The sequence below is a fragment of the Polypterus senegalus genome, chromosome 2 (genome assembly GCF_016835505.1).
Source record: "Polypterus senegalus isolate Bchr_013 chromosome 2, ASM1683550v1, whole genome shotgun sequence".
Classification (NCBI taxonomy): domain Eukaryota; kingdom Metazoa; phylum Chordata; class Cladistia; order Polypteriformes; family Polypteridae; genus Polypterus; species Polypterus senegalus.
The window spans coordinates 290,145,210-290,169,857 of record NC_053155.1 but is presented as its reverse complement, the minus strand read 5'-3'; the positions used below and the strand labels follow the sequence as shown (position 1 = coordinate 290,169,857).

At 40.1% G+C, this 24,648-nt stretch overlaps 1 protein-coding gene across 11 annotated transcripts in view; it reads right to left on the bottom strand.

The window, feature by feature from the left end:
* The window catches only part of LOC120523983 (protein furry homolog), a 468,780-nt gene that overhangs the window by 22,424 nt on the left and 421,708 nt on the right, over positions 1-24,648 (bottom strand). For 6 of the 11 annotated variants that reach the window (XR_005632732.1, XM_039745747.1, XM_039745738.1 and 3 more), the window contains 10 exons: positions 22,132-22,308; positions 19,672-19,833; positions 19,389-19,463; positions 19,069-19,239; positions 17,754-17,762; positions 9,696-9,896; positions 6,769-6,930; positions 5,719-5,885; positions 3,600-3,807; positions 2,776-2,925 (listed from right to left, as the gene is read on the bottom strand). Coding sequence is in view for 10 of the 11 variants with exons in the window: in XM_039745747.1 (XP_039601681.1) it covers positions 2,776-2,925; positions 3,600-3,807; positions 5,719-5,885; positions 6,769-6,930; positions 9,696-9,896; positions 17,754-17,762; positions 19,069-19,239; positions 19,389-19,463; positions 19,672-19,833; positions 22,132-22,308 (1,482 nt within the window). In the remaining variant the exon portion in view is untranslated. The remainder of the gene's footprint in view (positions 1-2,775; positions 2,926-3,599; positions 3,808-5,718; positions 5,886-6,768; positions 6,931-9,695; positions 9,897-17,753; positions 17,763-19,068; positions 19,240-19,388; positions 19,464-19,671; positions 19,834-22,131; positions 22,309-24,648) is intronic. The other 5 variants (XM_039745739.1, XM_039745745.1, XM_039745748.1 and 2 more) reach the window with 3 other exon arrangements.

The window sequence follows — 24,648 nt, the reverse complement described above, 5'->3', positions numbered from 1 at the left end:
TCCCGGTACTCTCATTTATCCATTCTAACCTGAATGTGTATGTGTGAGTGTGAGTGTGAGTGTGAGTGTGTGTGCGTGTGCCCTGTGATGGGCTGCTGCCCGTCTCAGGTTTGGATTTCATCTTGCGCCCAATGCTGCTGGTATAAACTTTGCCCTCCAGGACCCTGAACTGCCTGTTTTTTCATCGTCAGAGGGAGCTATCCAGGCAAACAGACTGTACAAGTGTATGAATATAAAAAACAAGCCATAGGAAGATGTTAATGTTCAAAACTCACAATACTGAATGATCCTTCAATCAATATATATTAAATAAAAAAAAAAAAGAACTCAAAGTGTGAACTGTGGGAGCGAACACCAATTAATCTGCCAGCATTAAGGGCACCAGAGTAAAGAGCCAGCAATTAGAAAACCCGCACCTTGTGACGTTAATTTAAACAGAGTCTCGTCGATCTTTTAAAGTCTGAACTCTTTAATCTCGGCCTAATCACACTTGTGTATATTTTTAAAGACTGCTATAGACGGATTTTCAATTCTGTATCTTTATTGACTTGAACCTTACATCTTTTAATTCATTCTTTTACAATCTTAAACAGATTGTTCATTGATTAGACTCGGGCAATTAGGATACGAATGGACAAACTTCTTTGAGAAACACAAACTCTTCTTGATTATTCTTGTAATTATTGCTACTTTGCCTTTACGTTTGGGGTGTGGAAAGCAGAGCAGAGCAGGAGAGAAGAGAGAAAAGCAAGGAGAGCCGAGAAGGAGAAGAGCCTAAAGAAACTGCCAAGGACGTCTGTGGACCGAACACCAATCTGGAGCAACTCTGACTTGAAAAGACTCATCTTTCATCACCTTAATATTCTGCATAAGTATTTTTAATTAGATTCTTTTTCAAACATATTTCTTAACCTTTAAAGTCTCTTTTCAAATATATTTCCTACTTTTGCTAACATTGGTTTTACTGTGTTTTTGTTCATTTTGCTTTATAATAATACAGATTTTATACTGTTTTATTGGGCTAAGCTATATTGTTAAGAGCACCTGGTGAGGGTCATTGCCATATTCCCACAAGAGACGTCTTCAATAGAAACAGCGTGGTGAGCGGGCACCTGCTTTGGTGATTGGCATGGGGTAAGCTTACTTTTTTGGTCTGCCTGTGCACAGCTAGGAGATCTCTTTGCTTGATTCAGCTCTCACCTGCAATGGAAAAACTGCCATTTATTTCAAAACTGAGTTTTTGGAGTTACTAGGTCTTTCCTGATGTTATAAGGTAGTGGTGATGGCCAAATGTGTCTTCATTCCGGTCATGGCACGATGGAAGAAGCTAGTATGTGCACCGTATTTTACATACTGCACAATAAAAAACTAGCAACTCCACTGACCAGTGAGGAAAGACCACCTTCCAATGAAATCGTTGGATTACGATAACATGATTTAAATGCTGCAACTGCATGGTTTAAATGGCAGTATACAATATTGTGTATGTGAAGCTCAGGAAAAATGAAATCTAGAGATCGTTAATTATAGGAGCGACAGCATTTTCTCAATTAGCTGAAAATTTGAAAGATGTGACATTTTAGGTCTTTCCATAGTTGGTGAGAGCTGTCCACATACAGGTACAGCTGTATATGTGGGGCCCTATAAAACAGATACCTAGCAATGCAATAAATAGTAACTATAGTGTTGGTGAACCAAAATAACGAACACAGGAATCCTTATAATAATATATTTGAGGTATAGTGACGAGAGCACCTGGTGTAGGCGATTGCCGTATTCCTACAGGGGATGGCAGTTGAGGAAAAGACGTTTTCCATCAGTAGCAGCGCACTGAGTGGGCAGTTGCTTTGGTGATTGGCACAGAGGTCACTTAACTGTTTGGTCTGTTTATGCTAAGCTAGAAGGTCTCATTGCTTAAAAGCTGCTGTCCACGTGCTGATAAGACTATACACGTGGGGTGCTATAAAGCTGCGATATTAAGCCAAAACTCCATGATAACCCAACAAGTGATGCCAAGTTAACTTGTGTGGCAGTGCCTGGAGGAGCACAAAGCTGAAAGGAGAGCTCTAAAATGTTCAATTCAATTACAAACATGGAAGCTGTGATATGCACTCGATCATATTCAAAATTATGATATGAATTTGGCAGCCATTTTCGATGATGAGTTGGATTATAAACTTCAAGCCTGTCATTTTATTCTCCACCTTTAACTCACTGTGTGATCCTGAGGGGATCGCTTAACCTGCCAGTGCTCCAAATCTAAAAGAAAGGACTGTACCTCTAAAACACCTAATACAATAATGTTTGTTTGTTAATAATCACAGCTAGCATTTCTCAGTCAATTAGCAATTTTCATATTAGAATCTGCAAAAGCTCAAACCCTGTTGTCAAATGAATTTGACAGATGTGTATCTGTAGTAAGTTTCACAAATACATTTATATTCTGAGAACCTCAACAACGCTCCAAAAGGCGGCCATATATTAAACAATACAAATCATTCGAGGAACACAAATTGTGTTGTTTTCTTTTGAGGGCCTCACAGAGAGGCTTGAGGCACATAAGGGAGAAACTAAAACGAGGAAGAGCACCACACCCCACAGCTCCCAAAAGACGTCTAGGAATGAAGCAGCCATTACTGGACCACCTTTGATTTGTGACTTCCCAAAGGGGCGCCAGAAAACACTAAATGTAGTCCTGTTTACTTCACACTATAATACAACACACTGATGTATGACCACAAGGGTCAGTGACTGCAGTGAGCCTGGAAAACTTACTGTTTCAGCATCCACAAACAGAGTTGGGCAGTCTGAGCAGGAGGCCAACATCTGAGAGGACCTCACAAACTGGGTTCCTATTCCGCGAAGGCCGTCTCCCAGATAACTAGCAGCATCGCAGGTGAGCGAGCAGAATTTGTTTTGAATGTTCTGCAAAGTGAAATACACAAATGGGTCAAAACCTCCTGTAAGCGATCGAAGGATTAGTGTTTACGTTTTTGCCATCCTCTTTAGACATTCTCACATTTCATTGTGTTACCACAGAGGGTCTCAAGCTCAGTCCTGGGGACCCCCTGTGGCTGCAGGTTTTTGTTTCAACTGGTTTCACAATTTATTTCTAAATTATCTTACTTAATGCTTTCATCCCTGTTGTTCAGCATTCACAAAAGCACAGCAGTGGGAATTCTACAGCTATGAAACATTTGTATTTTTTTTCTATTGCTTTAAAAATAAAAGACATCTGTCTTTTTTATCTGTTAATTTGCCTTTTTTCCTATGTAATTTGCTCCCTATCCTGTGCAATCCAGCTAATCCTAACTGTATATTTGCATATCTGTTCCTTTCAGACATGATGGGCAATTAAAATGCCCCATATATTTTATGAATACAAAAAGTCATTTTATTACAGATAGCCAAATAATAATTCATAATTATAAATAAGGCAAATGTACAAAAATCATGACAATTCACGATATGGCACAATGAGTGTACAGTCCACCGGCCTCTGTGTCACTAGACCGCTGGGTTTATATGATCTTGGATTCTGACGGAGGCAGAGCGCTGTACGTGATACTGATAACGGCAGCCATTACACGATCACATACCTGAAACAGTGATGAGAATACGTGGAAGGTGTAGACGGCACACGAGCCATCAGAATCGGACACGAGCTGATTGATGTGATTGCGCCAGGCTTCTTCTGCGTCATCACACACCGCAGGCTGGAAGGCTGCCAGGATAGCGGAGAAGAACGGCGATGGCGGCAGTGACGTTCGGGCCTCCTGTAACTCATCTCTCTCCTCGTCCCTAAAACTGACAAAATAAAAAAATAAATAAATTGAGAATCTGACTTCAGATTTGATGTGGACAGAGATTAATAAAGATTTAAACACTCAATAATACAAAAAAAGAAATGCAAAAGTATACCTTCTTAAATGTTTATGGAGAATTGCTAAATTAGACAACAGCTAAGTGATGGATCTTAAAAACGATTCTAATTTTTTTTTCCGGCTGCTAATTGCCACAACATATTTATATATAGAAACAACTTATACTATTGCAGTCTTAAAAATACAGGTGCCAAAGTGGATGCTTAGAGTGAAGCCACAGGGGAACCATTTTTGGTTTTCAAAAGAACCATTCACAAGAAGGTTCCATAAAGAACATTTATTTATTTAGATCCAACAACAAGAGCATTTATTTCTAGAGCACATTTGCATACAAACGCTGTAGGTTTACAAGATGTCAAAGAGGTAGTTACATGCAAAGAAATACTAATTAAAATTTAGTACAAATAATAATGAATAAATTGTAGGCAAAAAATAAATAATGCACACTTACATAGGACAGATACTGTATATATATATATATATATATATATATATATATATATATATATATATATATATATATATATATATATATATAAGAGAAACAGAATCCTCAAATATAGAATTGTAAGTCTCTAACTGACATAAATAACCCTGAATAAGTGATAACAGACTGGTGAAATGCCAACGGTTTCATTATTTGAAAGAGGACTCTTGCTGCATACACAAACTCGGGCCACGTTTATTCTGCCCAAAGGCTGGAAGTGGACCAGGAGATGACATGTAATCAAAACCAGAAACAAGTCGAAACTAAGACGAGGAGACCTATTGTACCAAAGCCTAATGATGATAATAGTAATAATAACGATAATTCACTTTATTTGCCATATACAGTTTCTTGCATTAGGAACTTTTTGGGGTCAGAGCGCAGGGTCAGATATTTGTACAGTGCCTCTATTTTGGGGCCTTGCCCAATGGCTCAACAGAGTAGCACTTCTGGCACTGCCAGGATTCAAACCAGCAACCTTCCAGCTACCAGCATAGATCCCTTAGGCAGAGAGCCACCACTCTGGTGGAAAGATGCAAACCCATCCAAGAAAGCTAAATGCCCAAAGATCAGTATAAACTCTGGGACACAGTGGTGGAGAAGCAGTGTTGGCAAAGAGCCTTCTTTCAGTGCCCAGGCAGACAACATCTCACTGACGCCTACTGCTGTCTTTCCCCCAAAAATGTGGCTGCGTGGGCCACACACAGAAAAGTGAAAATGCAATCAGCCCAAACAAGCGGGGCAGCACTGGGTTCAGTAACAGTCCAAGGCACCCAGAGACCCATTCAAGGACAGTTGTTGGCAGCTGTAGATATGATCACTATGATCAGGAATATTATACTACAAAGGTAACTGCACAAAAACGTAACCAATATAAGAAACCCATATACTCGCATATACGTTTTTGCTTAGAAGAAATAAACCCTCAAGGTGAACATCTCATAACAAAGTATTACGTTAGGTAGTCTACTGTTTGTTAAAGGTTTGTCCACATACTAGGAACCTTTCCAATCCCAAAAAATGAATTTCATATGTTCAGAATGGCACAGATTTTGATCAAGTAATTATATAAGGAGCCCCACAACCCAGTGGAGAACCATTTAAGAACCAGTACGTTTAAGTGGGTTTCATTAACCCACTCATTAAAGAGGAATTGTCAATTTTGTTCGGTGGGCTATTTATAAAAGGTGGCCGGATTTCGGGAGGAATTCAGTTTTACTCGTTGAAGCACCCGTATTAGTTTCTCGTAGCCTGGGTTCCATTCTCCAGACTCATTCTTTGGATTAGCCACACCATGATCAGATAATCAGGAATAGTAACAAGATGACACAAATGCAAACTCCTCACCGTGACAGGACAGCATGTTCAAGTTCTCCACTGGCCTTCCCTTCAGCTTCTGTCATGTCTAAAGGAAAACTGTCACTGCTCCCAAAAGCAGGAGGCAGCTCACTGACTGACAGCGAAAAGTCATCTTCCTGGACGTTTGTGTCCTCCTCTTCTACGGACACTTCGGCCTGTAAATGTAGCGCAATAGTCAAGAGTGAAACAGCAAATCACGACTATTCTTTCAGCACACCATACAAAGTCAGTAAAGGAAAATAAAGATCTAAAATAAATGTGACTTCATCTAACAATTCAAACACAAATGTACAAGATACACAATTTAGTTAACCATAAAAACTAATAAACAAGTACATTGTCTCTAAGGCAAGTACATTCTTCAGGCTGCCTCATTAACTTTAATTTTGTCCAAAAATGATTATACTGTAATGACGGATAAACACATTAATGGAGTTCACTGACCTTTGTTCTCAGTACAGTAACAATCCATGGAGAAAAATTTGATGCACCCACAGTTGTGCTTGCATGATGCCAATTTATCAAAGTTTGCCCAGAGGCACAGGACAATATGTACAACTCCTTTGTGCTTCCCTGCGCAGCCATCATTAATTTTTCAGCATGCATCTGCCCACTGAATTATTTTGCGCATTGTTCAGTTAAATGAGTTAGAAAAGCCAATCCCGTCTCAAATCAGCCATATTCCCACACACCCAGGATTATAAAGAAACCATGCTTTGTTTTAGAAGTGAACAGAAAGAGTGAATCACAGAGATAACTCAAGAGCGAGAGGCAGGTTAGTGCCAAAGCAGGGACCCTTCGTGTAATTACAGCAGATCCCAGATCCATCTTTTATTTACAGCTATAGTAAAAAAAAAAAATTAAAATCCCCACAAAAATCAAATCTGATTCCCCATCCCCTGCATTCTGAAGAAGACACCCCCCTATGAATATGGCTCATCGGCTGTCTCAGAACTTTCTCCTAGCACTGTTAGCAAGGCAGGCCAGCAGACGGGCCTGGTATGTCAAATTATTCGCATGCTCCCACAGCTCTGTCACCTTTAACCCCTCATTTGCCTGCTGATTAGAGTCATCGGGAAGAGACACTTCAAAGCTAGGAGTTCTTGTGTTTAAGGAGTTTGGATCAGCTGAGGTGGTTTCAAAGGAGGTGGAGAGAGAATCCACATGACTGGTTTCCTCAGAGGGCGAGAGGTTAATAATCTGAAATCAGAAAAAGTGATCAAGGGTGTCGGCGGTAGAAATACACCATATGAAGATTATTTTAATAAATGCTGAAACTCTCAATAATGAAGTATGAATGAAACTATATATATACCTATATATATATATATATATATATATATATATATATATATATATATGGGAACTTGAACTCTACATTTAAGAAAATGATCCAATCCGGCTCAAAAATCTTAAGAGTGGTGCAAATTTGGTCCTACTTGCGCAATACAAAATCTAAAATTGAATAAATCCTCGCTCTTAAACCTTGGCACAGTTAAATCAGCATGTTTTTATATGTGTGTTATTTCCACGATACAGGTTAGAAGTAGTGTCACGTGACCGAGATTGTTGAACACGATGCTATAAATATGTGACAGTCAGAGCACGCCTTATACCTCAGTGGAGAGAAAATGTGCAAAAAGTTCCCTTAGTGTAGTTAGCGTCTTTTCTAAGTAGGCCAGTGTTCTTGTGATTCTGCATTGGCTTCGTTTTGCTTATGCCTACTGATTAATATCTCGTCTTCTTAGTTCTGGTTGCCCAGTTTTGACCTGCTGCCTTGCCTGACTTTCACTCTGTCTTTGTTAGCTATTTTCTGGTTATCCTTTTCATCCTAACAATAATCCTTGGCCATATGCTATGTTTCGGTATAGGCACACATTCTTGACAGTGATGTGTGTCTTATTTGTGGTAGAAGATACAGTGCCCTTCATAATGTTTGGGGCAAAGTCACCACCTCTGCTCCACAGTTTAAAATTACAAATCAAACAATTCAGATGTGACTAAAGTGCACATTGCAAACTTGCATTTAAATGTGTTTGCTTACATTTCGGTCATGTCATGTAAAAATGACAATACTTTTCCAACATGGTCCAACCCCCTGCCCCGTTTCAGGACACCATAAAAGTTTGGGACACAGCAATGGCCAGTCTTTTAAAGCAGTCATAGTTAGTTCTTTGCATGCAATGCCTGCTTGAAGTGTGCGATTCACAGACATCACCAGATGCTAAGGATCTTCTCTGGTGATGTTCTGCCAAGCCCCTAATGCAGTCATCTTCAGCTCCTGCTTGTTTCAGGGACTTGTCCCCTTAAGTTTACTCTTCAGCATTTGGAAGGCCTGCTCAGTTGGATTTAAATAGGGTGACTGACTTGGCCATTCAAGAATTTTCCATTTTATAGCTTTGAAAACCTCCAGTGTTGTCTCAGCAGTATGGTTGGATCATTCTCTTGTTGGAGAAGCGCCATTCAATGAGTTTGGAGGCATTTACTGGAACTTGAACAGATACGATGTTTCCATACACCTCTGAATTCATTGTGCCACTGCCATCAGCAGTTCCACCATCAAAGACTATAAGTGTGTCAGTACCTGTGGCAGCCATACATGCCCAGCCCTTTTTGTCTGCACACTCTGCTCTTGCCATCCCGCTGATTAGGTTCATCTTTGTCTCGTCTGTCCACAAGACCTTCTCCCAGAATTCTGCAGGCTCTTTTAAGTCCTTTTTCTCAAACTGTAATCTGGCCATCATGTTCTTGTGGCTAACTATTGGTTTGTATCTTGCAGTGTGGCCTCTACATTTCTGTTTTGCAGATAGTCATCTCTCTGCCTCCTGAAGACTGTTTCTGATCTGTTGGACTGGCGTTTGGGCTTTTTCTTTACGATAGTGAGGATTGTTTAGTCATCAGCAGTGGGAGTCTTCATTGGCCTACCAGTCCATTTGTGAATACTGAGTTTATCAGGGCATTCTTAATGATATTCCAGACCTGTGATTTAGGTAATCCTCAGGTTTCGCAGATGCCTCTAATAGTTTTATTCTTGTTTTTCAGCCTCATAATGGCTTCCTTGACTTTCATTGGCACAGCTCTTGTCCTCATGTTGAGCAATGGCAACTACAGACTCCAAAGGGCAGAAGCAGGCTGAGGTATCTTATGAAACCAAGAAACACACCTGTCATGGCAATTGTCTCAAACGTTATGGTGCCCTATAATGGGGGGACATTGTAGAAAAAGTGTTGTCATTTCTGCAGGTGTGACTGAAATGTATGAAAATACCCTAAAATAAAAGTCAGTAATGTGCACTTTGATCATGTCTGAATTATTTGATTTGTAATTTTAAACTATGGATCAGAAGGGAAAAATCAAGGAAAATGCGTCTTTGTCCCAAATATTATGGGGGTCACTGTATATGCGCTAGCCATTTGGAAAAGTGCTGTAGACGTGACGGCTGACCTCCTGTTCTTTTTGCTGGCATATCTTCAGATTTATTTCTAACCGTACCTCAGATATTTATACCGTATATGATGGAAAGGATTGACAAAAAGAATATCAAAATTAAATATTGTTACCCATGAAGGGATTTACAGGCAGGCTCTACCACGGACGGCCCCCTAATGCTTGTTATGTTCCCCATCTCATTTCATGCTGTCTGTACCCTGTAATGAATTTTATGTACTTTTTTTTACATGAATTAGGAATCAGCATATATTTAATACAGAAAGTCAGTAAGAGTTATTTTATTAATTTTGATGAAATGATAATTAATTTGAGGGAATTAACACAAACAGATGAACGGATTAGTAGAAAGTTATCTTATTTCTCCAGAGCATCATTAGAGCACTTCAGGCCTTAATTTGAATTGTTACATATTCTCATGTCAGCATAGCATTGTTTCATAACATCTGTTAAGTAACATCTGCACATTCAGCCAGACACACTTTAAGAAAGGAGAGACAAGTAAAAGGGGAACTTACAAGCTGCGAATGAGACAGGATCTGGCTGGCGGTGAAGGCCTCCTCCTCTGACGACTCATCAGAGTCTTCGTGGTTCATTTTGTTCAGGCTGGGCATACTTCCGGAGAGCTGACCCTCTTCAAGCAGCTGCAAATCACTCTTGTCCAGGCTGTCTAGAGAGCGACGTCGCACACCCCAATTAAAGTTATCCACGCTCTCGCCCTAGGAGAAACCGAACCTCTTTAATAAAGGAAAGAGCCAAAGGCCACGTCCTACAACTGCAGGTTCAAGTAAGGAAGGGGCTTGCATTTTCTTTTCTTTACCAACAACAACTAAGTGCTGCTATACGGTTACGTTGTTTATTTCTGATCCTATAATGGCCTTCATGCTGATCAAATATTTACATCAGTCAATTCCCACAGGTCTGCCAACTCCAACACAACCTGGTCTACTGCAAATGGAAAAAAGCCTTTCATTTGTTGCCAGAGAAGTCTCCTTTGATGAGTGCCGAGTCAAAATATGCACGACCCCTGCAAGATTCCCCACCTGGGATTCTGAATGATATTTATTCTAAAGCCTTACTTGTGCTCTGAGATAGTAAAAGGAAGAAGGCAGGCTAATATTAACTAAAACTTAACAAGTGGCGCCAGGGAATGACACGACCACAAACTGCAGGGTTTTCCAGATCTCGTCCTGAGGGAACAATTCCTGCTGGGTTCCGCTCCACCCAAGTTTTTAAATAGAGATTTCAATACAAAGTCCCACATGTCTTACTATATTTATGGCAACAGTTTGTTAACATGGCCGTAATGGTATGGGCTTTGTTTAAAATGCAATATTTGGTAACATTCTTAGGCAGTGGGAGGCATTTCTGGTGGCAGATTTCACCTTTTCTTCATTATGTCTGAACTGAGCATGTTACAATTACTGGCATACAGTAAATATGATTAAGTGCATGTAAAGCGAAGATAAAATAAGCAGACAGCAGACACAGACCATGAGCTGCACAAACCACATCCATCACAGCTGCTCATGAGCCAGCCTGAGGTTATTAACCCCTTAAACTCGGCCTTGTTTAGGTCCATTTTCTGCTACTTTGACTTAACAGGCTATAACTTCATCATGCTTGCAAAATTCAGTAATGTTCCTACCAAAAAATTAATTTTGAATAATATTCTGATTAAATGTGTCGGTGAATGTGTGAGGAAAACCCAGGAAAAAAAAAACCATTCTTTTTTTTACTTTTTCATGTAAGTATCAATAGAATACATAATCCATTATTGAAATCTCATGGCCTGTGTATCATTTTGAATGGCAGATCGTCCTGTCAGAGTATATTTAGTTGGTAAAGAAATTATACTGTGTATCCAACTTACAACAGTAATAACTGCAAGATTCAAAATCACCTTTACAAAAAAATTGGAAAACATACAAAGTGGAATGTGGTGACATTTGACATCAGAAACACCCCTCTCAGTGAGGAGATACTGGTCTCTGTCCATCAAGTTGTACACAGTTGAATCAGTCATGGGGGTCTGGGGCAGGCGTTCCTGTGCCATCTTTGAGGGAAGAAAGAAATCACTGCAGTGTGGCATCGGGGAATGGAACACAATGTTTTAACGGCAAACCACTTTACTTTAACTATAGCAATGAGGACATTCATGATTTTATGCAGTGTTTTCAAAACATTTTACATTATTGTTCAGTCCCGCTGGTGGGTCCAAAACAATGGGGCTGACCGGGTTAAAGCCAGATTTTATTTTTATTTTTTTGTATAATATCAGCTAACATTTGACATATGAAGCAATGATCCAAAGGGGAACTCATTGAAGTCCATCTTTTTGAACCCACTCTTGTTTTTTTTTTTTGCCCATACCTCAAAAATGTGCAGGTTACATTGACTAATGGCAGTGTATGAGTTTGGCCTGCGATGAACTGGTACCCCTCCAACTGCCGTGAGGATGGGCTCTGGCCTTCTGACCATGATCATTAGAAAACGTTAAAGAGTAGACAAGACAGAGAATGAGATTACTATATATATATATATATATATATATATATACACAGTGGTGTGAAAAACTATTTGCCCCCTTCCTGATTTCTTATTCTTTTGCACTTGTGTTATATTTGACTAATGGTTAAATGTGTTTGATGATCAGAAACATTTTGTGTGACAAACATGCAAAAGAATAAGAAATCAGGAAGGGGGCAAATGGACAGTTCACGAGAGAGACGATACCTTCCCTGGGCCATGAGAGGACAGCCGCCCTGGTCTGCTTGGGGGCCACTGGAACACAGCTGGGAAGCTCATCCCTATGGGAGGATGTGGCCATTGCCAGGGGGCGCCCGGACAGTTATGGAACCCTGGATGGCAGCACTTCTGCCACACCAGGACTGTAAGATAGAATAATGCCTTCTTTCAACTTTGAAGGCACTTTATAAAGGGGGACTTTATTTAGGAGGAAGAACAACAGACATGCATAATCTACTAATAGACAGAAGTATGGCAGTTTAGACTGCAAGGCAGCTGGCATCCTAGAGAGGATATCACTATGCAGCTGGGATGCCATGCCAAGAGGTCCTCAGCAGGAGAAGTTCTGTCAAGGAGCATTAACTCACGAGGCTGTCAGTAGGCAGCCATATTCCTTTGTTGCAGGCAGTTGCAGCAGTGATGTTACTGTGTATGACCATTCTGGAAGTTAGCACAATGTTGGTGGTATTACTCTGGCCATTTTTGTGAGTATTGATACAGTACTTGAAAATATCAGTTACAAAAGTATACTGCAAAGGATGCATTGCCCTTATGATCAGGCTTACAATTATAAGGTTTTGAAAATGTGAACATAATACAAGGGTGAGGCAATAATTATTTGCACTTCTGTGATAATTTTGTTTTGGTTGGTTGTACAGTGGTTCCTCGTGCACATGTGGAGACATGACTTGTCTGTGGTCACAGTGGTAAAGTTTTGACCTTGATCAGTCAGTTTCTCTTGTTTTTGAGAAATAAACATGGCCACTCCACTCTCCATTTGAATCAAAGAAAAGTAGCGAGCAGTGATCCTCTTTTTAGGGCCTAAAGGTGGATCAGGGGCCAAAATCTCCATTGGTTCACCAGAATCATGGTATTGACTTGCTCATTGTTGACGTCACGTTGCAGTTCACATGGATGGGCTTAACACTAGTCCGACCTTTGTTGAACTTGTGAATACATTTGTAAACACACACACCTTCTTCATATCGTGCAGAAAGCACTCTATGGATTTTGTTTGTGAGAAGAAAGGCCCATTGTTTAAAGAAAGGCTGGGAAGTAGAACAGTTATGTTCCATACTAGGTACTTAATTTAGAGACCTAAATGATACTAACCCTTGTATGTCTATAGGGGTAATGTTTGACGTGTTGCTGTGGCAAAGTTAACTTTGTATGTGGTGTAACTAAGGAAAAAACAACACATACTTTTACCTGATTGATTTATAATGAATGACTATATAAAGATCTTCAGTATGTGTATGTCGTGGGACGATAAGAGTCATCAACAGGACCATTTTACAATGGGACATCACTTTACTTCTTTACCCAATACTGCTCTCAGTTTCCAGTATCCACTCTAGCAAAATGCAGTTGAAGGGAACAATCGATTTTTAAAAGTAACCAATTGTTTTTCTACAAATGGGCTTCTTTCAACTGATTGCGAGTGATCAACATTAAAAAGGAACTTGGCTCAGTGCAGTTATTCTTTAATTTTTTTCATGTCTTATTTCTCTTTTTCCCAAGGGATGGAGGAAGGGATGGTTTACTGCAGAATAACAGAACATTATTCTTTAAAAAAAATGAAATCTGAGCGAGCTGGAGCCCCCTGCTGGGATTTGCAGTATTTGCAGGAGTTGCTGTGTGAATGGAGTTGACCCAGCAGTGCTTTATGGTTGGCAGAACTGGGCTGGGAGCCTCCATGATGACAACAGGAGATGACCAATGAGAAGGTCTCACCTGGTGAGAAGGATGGCCAGTGTTTAAAGGAAAAGAAAGACTGGGAAATAGGAAGAACGCTTAAATTGGTCTCCACCATGTAGTCAGCCTAAAAGCATAAATGATTGGTGACCAAGTACCCTTGACTGATCACATTTCAACTGTCCGTTCTTCATGCAGATTCATTCTACAACACCCTTAGGATCAGACTATATATGATTAGAGTATGCAGCACAAATTCTGGGTCAGGAATTGGTCCTGTCACATCTGGAGTACTGGTACTCCTTACTACCTGCATGCAATACTGTGAAAGAAAACACAAACTTTGTATGTAACAACGTTTCACAATCACAAACTCCAGGCTGCCTGAAGGAGAGACCAGAATCCCTGCTTCAAACTGGCCAGACAAAGCCAGACGCTGCACACACAGCTTCAAACAGCTCTGGAGAATGAGCAGGCCGAGAATCTCATACATGCAGACCTCAAGCTGACAAGGCAAAGCAAGACGCTGCACGTGCCCGTACGTCAAGGTGATTGCGAGCAGCTGCGCGTGCCTGTGTGCCCACCAGGCAACAAGCTGCACGTACACAGGAGGATGACTATTGGTAGGTGAATGAGACTTTAACCAGGAGGCATGCAGCACATGGCCAGAGAATGATTCTTGTGCTTTAACAAATCAGGGAAGCATTATAGTGATGATCAAGGTGCCTTATTTTTGTAGGCAATAAGATGCATTTTTTTGTATTATAGAACTTAGATATGCCATTCTATTATGTGAGCCGAGTGGTTATAATAAGACTTGGTGCATTTGCTCGGGGACCAACCCTCTTACTACCCACCTGGCTGTTAAGAACGTTCCTTCTCATGAGAAGAAAAATAAATGCATACTAACAAGCTTCCTCTTGTCTATTTTTTTTTCTGCCTGACTAATTTAAGGGGAATAAATTATTCCACACTTCTAAGCCACTGCAGATGATTCAAAATGCTGGGCCACGTCTTGTGCTCTGCCAGACCAGTGGATATCACTCCTGTGTTCAGGTCACTCCACTTCAAACAGACATTGCGTTGAAGACTGTCAAGTCTGTCATTAACTGACTGTTGCCTAGGTTGTGGTACATGGTGTTCAGAAACCTGAAATATGGATGAATCCTTGTGCTTCTCTGTTACAGGTCAGTCATTACTATAGTACTTATGAAAAAATGGAATTTGGACATTGCTGGTTTCAGTTATTTGAACTCATTTTAATAAGTGTGGATTCATTTTCACCTCCCTGGTGAGGTGTTCCGGGCACGTCCAACCGGGAGGAGGCCCCGGGGAAGACCCAGGACACGCTGGAGGGACTATGTCTCCCGGCTGGCCTGGGAACGCCTTGGGATTCTCCCAGAAGAGCTGGAAGAAGTGGCCGGGGAGAGGGAAGTCTGGACCGCTCTGCTTAAGCTGCTGCCCCCGCGACCCAACCCCGGAAAAGCGGAAGAGGATGGATGGATGGATGGATTAATTTTCTGAATACATCTCAGGGTGTGAACCTACCCTGACATGACTGAAGTGTGTGCCTATCTATCTCTGGGTGGTCTCACTCATACATTTAAAATCAGTTAATCAACCAAACCGGCAAGTCTTTGGATTATGGAACAGCACTGGAGTATCTGGCGAAACTTTGCACTGACACTCCAAGAACAGACAAAATCACCACAGGAATTTTAGTGCCACTATGTCACCCTAGAGTTCAGTTTAAGGTGCCACCAGAGATTTGTTTCATCTGTTCTGCAGAGAGAGAAGACTGAGGCCAAAGCGAATGAGCAAGTGACACAATAGCAAGCTCTGCTTTCAACAAAAAAACAAACTTTCAGGACACACGACAAACAATTGTCATAAAGAATGAGGATCTTTGTAAAAGGACTCTACTATTAGGAAGTGGACCATCACTTGAATGCTAAAAAAATCAATCATTTTGAAATATAAAAAGGAATAAAATTTGGAGCTACTGTTAGATTTACTCCTGACTATATCCTTTACCAGCACAATAGATACTTAAGTCTTGATCATGTAGAATTACAGAAACATAAAATTAATTACAGAAATGCTAATATGATTGTCAATCAATGAGGCACCTGAAGATCCACAACCAGATAATAGAGTCTGTTAGTCACAAAATGTTCATAATAAATGCAACAACCAGCAAATAAACAGGTTTTCATCTCACAGGAGAAGTCTCTAAGTACTATAGCAGTGGGATGGCCAGTATGACCAAGATGATTTTAGTCAAATATGAATTTCGCTAAAAACAGCACCCTGTAAAATACTTGCGGCATGCTTTCAATGCTTCATTCAAGGGATGTACTCAACGAAATGAATAAAACCTGTAGAAAACAGCTGGGTAATGTGGTAAACTGCCACGAGCTGGACATCGCATCCCAGATGTGGTCCCAAAACCCTCTCATTACGAGATATTAAGGATGGAGAAGTTGGAGAAACAAGTTGGGACAGAATAACATAATAAGTGAAGGTTGGAGGTTTTGGATGAAGCAATTCCTGGTTGCCTGGATAAGCAGGTGGAGGAAGAGTACGGCGATATGATTCAGGCTCCCATAGGGCTAGGCGTTGTAGTTTCAAAAGCCAATCCTGCCAACTATGCCAATTTAGACTTGACAGGGGCCTTTGTGAACAGCCCTTTGTGTCCAGAATAGCCACCAGAGGAGACTATCTTTTAAACAAAAGGGGTTTATTATAGACAGCTAAAGGATAACAGGGAGAATATCAAAAGAATATTAGAGCAATCTGGACGAGAACAGCCCATTCAGCCCAACAAAGCTTGCCAATCCTATCCATTTAATTCTTCCAAAAATAACATCAAGTCTAGAAACAGCAACATCGGTAATTAAAAAAAACCACAATAAAAACCAAGTGCACTATGGGGTGGACTACACAGAACAGGGTAGCTGTAACGGCACATAAGCCTCATGGGTCTCACCCATTTGATTTCCAGTTTTTCATTTTTTTGTATTACTGTATATTATTCTAATAATATTTATGTTTAGCTATGGTTTTTTAACCCAACGGTTCTGAATCTGATCTTAGTTTGCTTGAAAAAACTGGCTTGTAAACTTGAATATTTTTACTGTCTTTCCTGCAAGACCCTTTTGTTTATCACAGCTGTTGCATTTTATGGAGATGTTATTGGCACAATGCTATGGAAATGACCCGGTAGTTATCAGATGTGACATCACAAGGTTATAGGTAAAAAGGTCACAAACAGCACTTCCTATCTATCTGACTTAAATAACAGAAGTGCAGCATGCGTTTATTTACTTTGTGCTTCTGGTAAACAACTTCTGATCTACGCATTTTTTACTTCAATTTAAGGTTTCCGATTTGGCTTTTCAACAGTTTTTAACTGACTTCCCAGTTTTTTCTTGGCTCATGTCAATACTGACATTTTATTTAAATATTCACTGTCACGTTCTCTGTGTCAGAACAATTTTACAAAACATTAAATTGCATTGAAACAGAAAACAAACGTAACCACAGGTTTTCTTAGCCACTAAAAATCCCCAAAACAATGTTTAAAATATTTTTAGAGACCAATGAATAGCTGCAAATAATGAAAAACAGAAGCCAGATCACAATGGCGAGCTTTGTTGCTAACTCTGCTCCCAACTCTGGACTCACCGAGGAGAAGCTGTGAAGCTCCTCATAACACGACATTCAGGTCAGCTACCGACCTGAGGCCGCCTTCCTGAAGTTCCCTCCAGTGGCCTCCGCTTCTTCTCGTAGCCGTGTTGCATTCTGAAACTACAACTTCCATGCAACCCTTAGGGACTCCGAATCCAAACTGTGTTACTCTGCTGCCACCTGCTTGTCTGGAGAACCCGACACCACTTTAGCAAGTCCTCCAACTTTCCCTTATTAAGACATTTCTTTCTGATTTTTGATATTCCGCCCTGAGAGTGTTTGGGATCACATCCTGGACAAGATGCCCTAGTCATAGTAAAGTGCTGTCCTCTACAAACCAAAGAAGTAAAAATGATATGGTATAACGTATCAAGGGTCTTGAACATATTCAGCCCCTTTTTCCATAAGTATTTGCATTCTGCACATTCATGGCTGATTCTTACCTGAAGCTCCTGGGAGGCACAGATAAAAAGAACAGGGAAAAAACAAAACAAAGAACAGAAAAAAATGGCATTACACAAAATTATGGCATAACATTTTTTATTTGACTTCATCATAATTGGAAGTCAAACCTGACTTTTTTGTATGAAGGACACTGATTTCTTAAAACTTTTTTTTTTTTTTAATCAGATCCCCCCCTTGCTTTTGCCTTTCATTTCACAGGATCTGCTCTTTCCTGCACACGTCACTACGCCTTTCTTCTCTACACATTGGTAGGCTGTGCCATCTCTTAATCAGAGGCTAATTCATATTCAATTAGATTCCATTGTTAGTTTGACTTTTGCTTTTCCATTCCTGTCCTAAATCTGTAAATTAAGTGTTAAGAAAGATGAAACTTTTTTTTTTTTTTTAATTTGTTTTACTTTGGGTAGTTGGTTCATAGTTCTTACTTTCATTTGATTTATCACACATTTGCATTATCTTGTATTGGTTTTTATTATATTCCTGAACCCTGTGTAAAGAGTCTTGTGTTAGAGTGACCAGTGAATGGCCCTATATAAAATAAAGTTTTATAAACTGACCGGTGTCACAGGCTGCAAGCACTTTTTAGAGGTAATGTAAATAAAATCTGCAATGAACTTCAGACGTGTGGCCCTGTATACTCTTCATCAGATAATGACATTATGCCCACCAGATCTAAAAACATGGTTTTACCCGATAATTTAATAACAATATTAAATCACACTAATACTATTCTTTATTTAGCTGTGTAAGTGCCATGGTGGATGGACTGGTATCTAGACTGGGATGGAAGGCGAATCCCTCCCTGGCCAGGAAGCCATAACCGAAGGACAACATGAGAGGAGACATAACCCCACTGGGACTGGGCTGGATTATTGTCCCAGTTGGGGAGCAAAATTTTAGGATGAGAGGTGGTTTGTCAAGAGCAGTTCCCCCCACTACAATTGATGGCAGTGCTCTGCTGACATGGACCCAGTATGGACACCCACAGGGTTCCATGGGGTTAGTAGACTTGAAGGACAACCCTACCGGGGTCCTTGGGTGCTGCAGGGAGGACTATAAGCCCCTGCTTCAGGGGGTTTCTGCTTGACCCGGACATTAGTCCATCCACTATGGCACTTGCACTGATTTTTATACATTCAATACATCTAAGTGATTAGAAAGTTTGACAGTTAACAAAAAATAGTGAAGAAGCTGCATTCTACAGTTGGCTCCATAACAAAAGCACAGTTGCTTACTCATCAGTAATTGTGATCTCGAAGAAATAAAGATGTGCAAAACTGGAATTCGACATACCTCTCCATCCTCCAGCTCCACATCTAAAAAGTCAAAATCTCTGAAGACCCGAAACTGCTGCTCGCTGGTTGTATCGTCCATGTTCTCCTGGTCCCTGTTGCCGTCTTCAGAAGGCACTAAGCTTGCCTGATGCTCAATCAAGTCAAGATCTCCACAGGAAGAGAAAATGACCTGTCACAAAAAACGTCAGTGAGAACTGAAACTTTTGTGTGATAAATAACTGCATTGTGGTGTAAATGTATACCAAGGTGATGGCTCACACTGCAAGAAATTTTATGAGGTGTGCACAACATGTGTAAGGCTTAAAATGGCTGACTTACAGAAGGATTCTTAGTGAGTCCAACTTCTTGGCCACATAGTGATAAGACGTTAACAAGCTTCTCTCTGGTCCTCTTCTGAAAAGCAGAATTAGTGTCATGAGGAAAGAGGTTTGCATTTTCAAAATGGTGAGATTTAGCGATTGAGAAACACTCAAAAGCACAGGCAAAGTCTCAAACACCCTAGCAAGCACTACATCAGAAATATCATCTTATTCTACCACTTCTGAAAGCTTAAGACTTTACAATATATTTTGAAAGTTTTGTCCGTTTTCTTATTACTCACCTGAGACGACTGAGGTTTCTTCCAGCTCACCGGCACCAGCACATTTGAATTTGACCCTGAAGAAGTGGAGGATGTGCTTCGCGTGACAGCAATGGCTCTCGTTTTGCCATCTCGTCCTGCTGAACCCTGCAGATCGTCGAATCTCCTTCCGATAATTGGAGTCTGTGCATAAGAAAAATACGACGCACCGGTCAAAATCGACCTTTGAAGAATGTGACCAAAAACGCAGGAGATGGTGGCATGAAATCAATGGGAAGTGAACTCCATCTCTTTTATAAGTGTTAATATTTTCATTCTTTACATTTCAACTGCAAGTAAATCATAAGTTGTTGAATAGCTTTTCTATTTTAAACTCCCATTCAAGCCTTTTTGGCATTTTGCAGAAAAAAACATCAAACGTGATGAAAAGGACAAAAACAGTTTCTTTCTTCGAGGTCTTTTAAAAGATGCCCAAACAAGTCACTTGCACTTTTCTTGTGTTAACATCTAACTCTTGTTTAAGAAACAAAAAGTAAATACCTTTTGTTAAAAGGTCAAATGTTGCACTAAATGGTGACAAATTAATTAAAATTCAGAAGCCGTCCGAACGTCTGCTGTGCACTGCTTCTGCTTCTCCCCTCCTAGACTGTTACATGTTTTCCATGCTGCTGTCTAATCAGACACAATGTGTTCTTGAGAGGCTGACCTCATTTCCTGCCATTCACAGTCTGTATAAATAGCTCACTGGCCTCTCTTTAGTTCCCACACATTAGTGAGTTCTTATCTGTCACATCTACTGTACATCTTGGAAAAGTCAAAACAGAAAAGTGAAAGCAATTCCCTCAGTTTTAACTGAGGTCTTCCCTTTGCCAGCTAAGGAATCTGAAAGGGCAAAGAAACGCTGTCTGATGCTCTGAAATCGATGCAAAAATGGATGAAAAAGTTTTAATGTTTATCTCCTATACAATAATAACAACCTATAATTACATGCAACATACAGTAAGTAACCTATGCATTCATACAATACAAGTTCATTTAATGAACCTCCTTGCCCTTCTTAGTACTGGGGGCAAAGCAGGATCCTCTCTGGACTGGATGCCAGTCATCTGCTGGGCACATTCACTCACACTTGGACAATTTAGAGTTACAAGTCAAACTAAATGGGATCTGAAAGAAAAAGACAGTGGTTTTGCCTAAAACCATCCTACTTTTTTTACTTGGGAGTCCCTGCCATCATTCAAAACAAGTACAAGATCATCATATCCTGTGCTGAATTTTGGAGAAAAGGAGAGAATCCAAGTAGAGCTGTGTTGTATGAACTTTGGTTAGTGACATGTTAGAACTCAGTTTGGAAATGACTATATATTCTCTTATAATTAGTTGGTTAGGCTGACATGCCATTAATATACACATAATATTGATTTGTAAATTTAATCTGAAGCAAAGCTAGACTGGAAATAGTTCAAGGGCCACAAAACTCGAAGTATTTCATCATTTCCCCAAATTATTACTTTGAGCGGCTTACAAATTAGAAACCCGTTCATCCATTTCCTCCTCTCACTTACTCCAATGGCCTCGGTCACAGTGCCAGCCCATGAAATTTATAGGTTTATAAAGGTCATCATTATTGTCATGGGTACAAAGTACAGGGTTTTACAGCTGCCAATGAACCCAATAAGCAAGTCTTTAGGATAAAGGAAGAAAGTGGGGTATCTGGAGAATCACGTCTGAGCCTGAGAGACAACACTCAGGGTATCATGGAGAACTGAACTGTGACTTAACTGATGCCTCCAAATCCACTCTTATGTATCAGAATGGAGCTTGAAAAGACCATAACTAAAAATGTTAGTATTAGAAATGTCAGCAGAGGCTAAATGAAGTATGTGCTTCATTCCACTGGTAAGGTACATTTAGAATAAAAATGGGAAGCTCCTCTACATAGCAATAGTAGCGAGCAGTTGGATGTGTTAACAGCTGAACGAGATAAGCGATGCACACTGGTGCAGTGGGTTTTGAGTTTGGTTCAATCCTCTACCCAGCCACTGTCTGTGTGGAGTCTACATGTTCTCCCTGAGTCTGTGTGCATTTTCTCCGCGTAACTTGACTTCACACATTGTAAGAAGTGTGTGTTTGGTTAATTCAAAAATGAAACTGGTGCGATGTGAGTGTGTGTGGACGCATTTGTGATGACATCCTGTAATGAGGTGGTATCCCATCCAGGACTGGGTTCCTGCCTTCAGCCCCACAATTTGTGCATTGGCAGCAGCTATCATAATGGGAAACAAGAGTCAAGAAAAACAAATGCATGGACTTATGGAACAATATATTAGGCACTTAAAGAAGTAGCTCACCACACAGGAACAGAATCGTATCTTTCTTTAGGAAACGTCCTTTTGTTACTAAATCTCCCTGCTTCCACAAGAAAAGGCTTATCCTAACCCGAGGGAGGCAATATTACAGAAATCACTGAGTAGCTTTTACCTCTGATATGTCAAAGTGAAATTCCAATGTCTTTCCAGGCAGTTCTTTGGAGGGGTTGTTCCACACTTTTAGTTCCATGTGGGACAGGTCACTGTGTGCGTAAGCAGGCAATACCAGAGTAGCAGAACGTGACACCACCAACTTCAGAATATTGAGAGCTTCTTTCCAATGAATACTCTACAGAGAAACAAGAGTGTAAAAAAACTATTTAGATTTCACACAGTCGAGTATGCACAGCCTAGACAGTAGTCAGTGCAAATTTCTAAATCTAAAACTGGTAATGACGGTATTGACCACGCATTCGAGTGACACACGAGTACTTAGTAAGATAGACTGGCAAGCAATGAACTTTACGTTTGGAGGTCCATACATCCGGTCATTTAATGAAATAATTGAAGGTTAACAACATGGCCCTGTTAAATCTTGGTCACGGCCTTTTGGAAACTGAAAGAGGAGCAGCTACTGCAGAAAGATACATTTAATAACCTGACTAAAAACAAACCAGAGGCGTTTCAAAAGTGGCTGAAATGCAGCCATCACCACGCTTGACTGCTGTATGAGAGTCTTCTGCTCAGCTAACTTTGGTTTTTACTAAGCATGGATATAATGTGTAATGCCCCAGGAATTCTTCTTTATGTTCATCTGTCCAGAGGTCTTTGCTCCAGACATCTTCTAGTTTATTCAGATTTAGATTTGCAACTGTGCTGCCATGTCCTTTTGGGAGAAGAGATTTTTTTTCTTGCTTCCCTGTCACGAAAGCCATAGCTCTTCAGCCTTGTGGTAATGGCAGAGACATGACGTCAGGAGAAGAAGCTGTAGGTCCCAAGGCACAGCTTTTGGAATCTTTGTGGGTACTTGGAACATCAGTCAGTCTGAACTTACTGGGATGTGCACTTTGGAGAAGACTGATGACATTATAAATAATCCTTGTCAATTTAGTTTGATAACAGCAGCAACAATACTTATTTCTATAGCACATTTCCTTAGAAAATGTGTAGTTGAAAATGTTTACAAGAATTTATACAAATTGCAATTACAAATACAAATACATGCCTTAAGAAGGGGCCGGAGTTACCTCGAAAGCTTGCATATTGTAATCTTTTTAGTTAGCCAATAAAAGGTGTCAATTTGCTTGGCTTCTCTCTACATTCATAATGGGTAACACGGTACAACACTCTAGTACTACAAATACAAATAAGTAAATGAATAAAATCTAAAAACAAAAATAAATAGAAATTTATGCAATACTGATACAGAAATAAGTAAAAGAAATGGAAGAGTCCTTAAGCATGGGTTAAACTATTATTAACCAAACTCAGAAGTCTCTAATGGTTATACCATACTGTAAGTCTGATGCTATGGTCAGATGGCCAAGGAGGAGAAGAAAACAAAAACTCCAGGTGGCGACATGCTGCAGAATGTAAACCTCAAGGGTTTCCGAGGCCAAAGGACAGGCCGGCCCCCACAGGGCATCCCACCCAACATAAAAACTCAACTTAAAACTGTTTGGTAATGACCTTATTACCCTTCTCAGACAAATGAACGGCTGCTTTTCTGAGGTCATCACAGACACAGATCTTTTGTCCTTGATGTGGTTTAAACACAACCCTGAGAGCACCAGACTGATCCGCTAAAGGTTCTGTTTTTTATATTGAAATGGTACCACTTTGTCATCATCAATTAATCATGCGCTACTTGACTATCTGCAAAAGCCTCAGATCCATTTTACCTGAACAGAAACAATAAAGGTATACTTAAATTCTGCATAAATACAGTATTACTAGCTAGATAGGCAGTTAATTAGTTAGTTTTAGTTGTATCAAGGGTGAAATTAAGCTGTGAGAGAGGACATGCCGGTGATGGGTGTAATAGAACAAGATGCAGAGGACAGAAAGATATGGAAGAAGATGGGGGTAGCCGAAAGAAGAAGAAGACTGAAGCTCAAAAAATTCTAAAACAAACAAACAAACAAACAAACAAACAAACAAACAACAACCTTTTGACTTGGCAAAAGATAAGATACTAATCCAGAGAGACATTATGCAGGCGTATTGCTGTTGGTATAAAGGAGCCCTCACAGTGTTTCTTGACACATTTGTGCCGAATGATTCATTGGCTGAAAGTCCTCATTGTTCGTGTATCAGAGAGGGGATGTGCAGCATTGTTCACAATGGCACTCAGTTTTGTCTTCATTCTCTCCTAAGCTACTACCTCCAGCGTGTGTGCATCCCCTAATTGAGCCTGCTGACTTAATCAGCTTGTTGGTTCAGTGGACTTTTCAAATATAATATAATATAATATAATATAATATAATATAATATAATAAAACTATTTTTTGTTAAGAATACACAAGAGAAGAGTTAAGAGTGTTTAGGACATGGACACCTCATAATGTTTGAGCCCACCATAAAACTCCTCTCTAATGAAGAATGTGGGGCTATTTGTTTAACAGCAAAAGCTTAACCAAAACTGGATTATAAAACCAGGACAATGATCTGGAGGACACCAACCAATCTA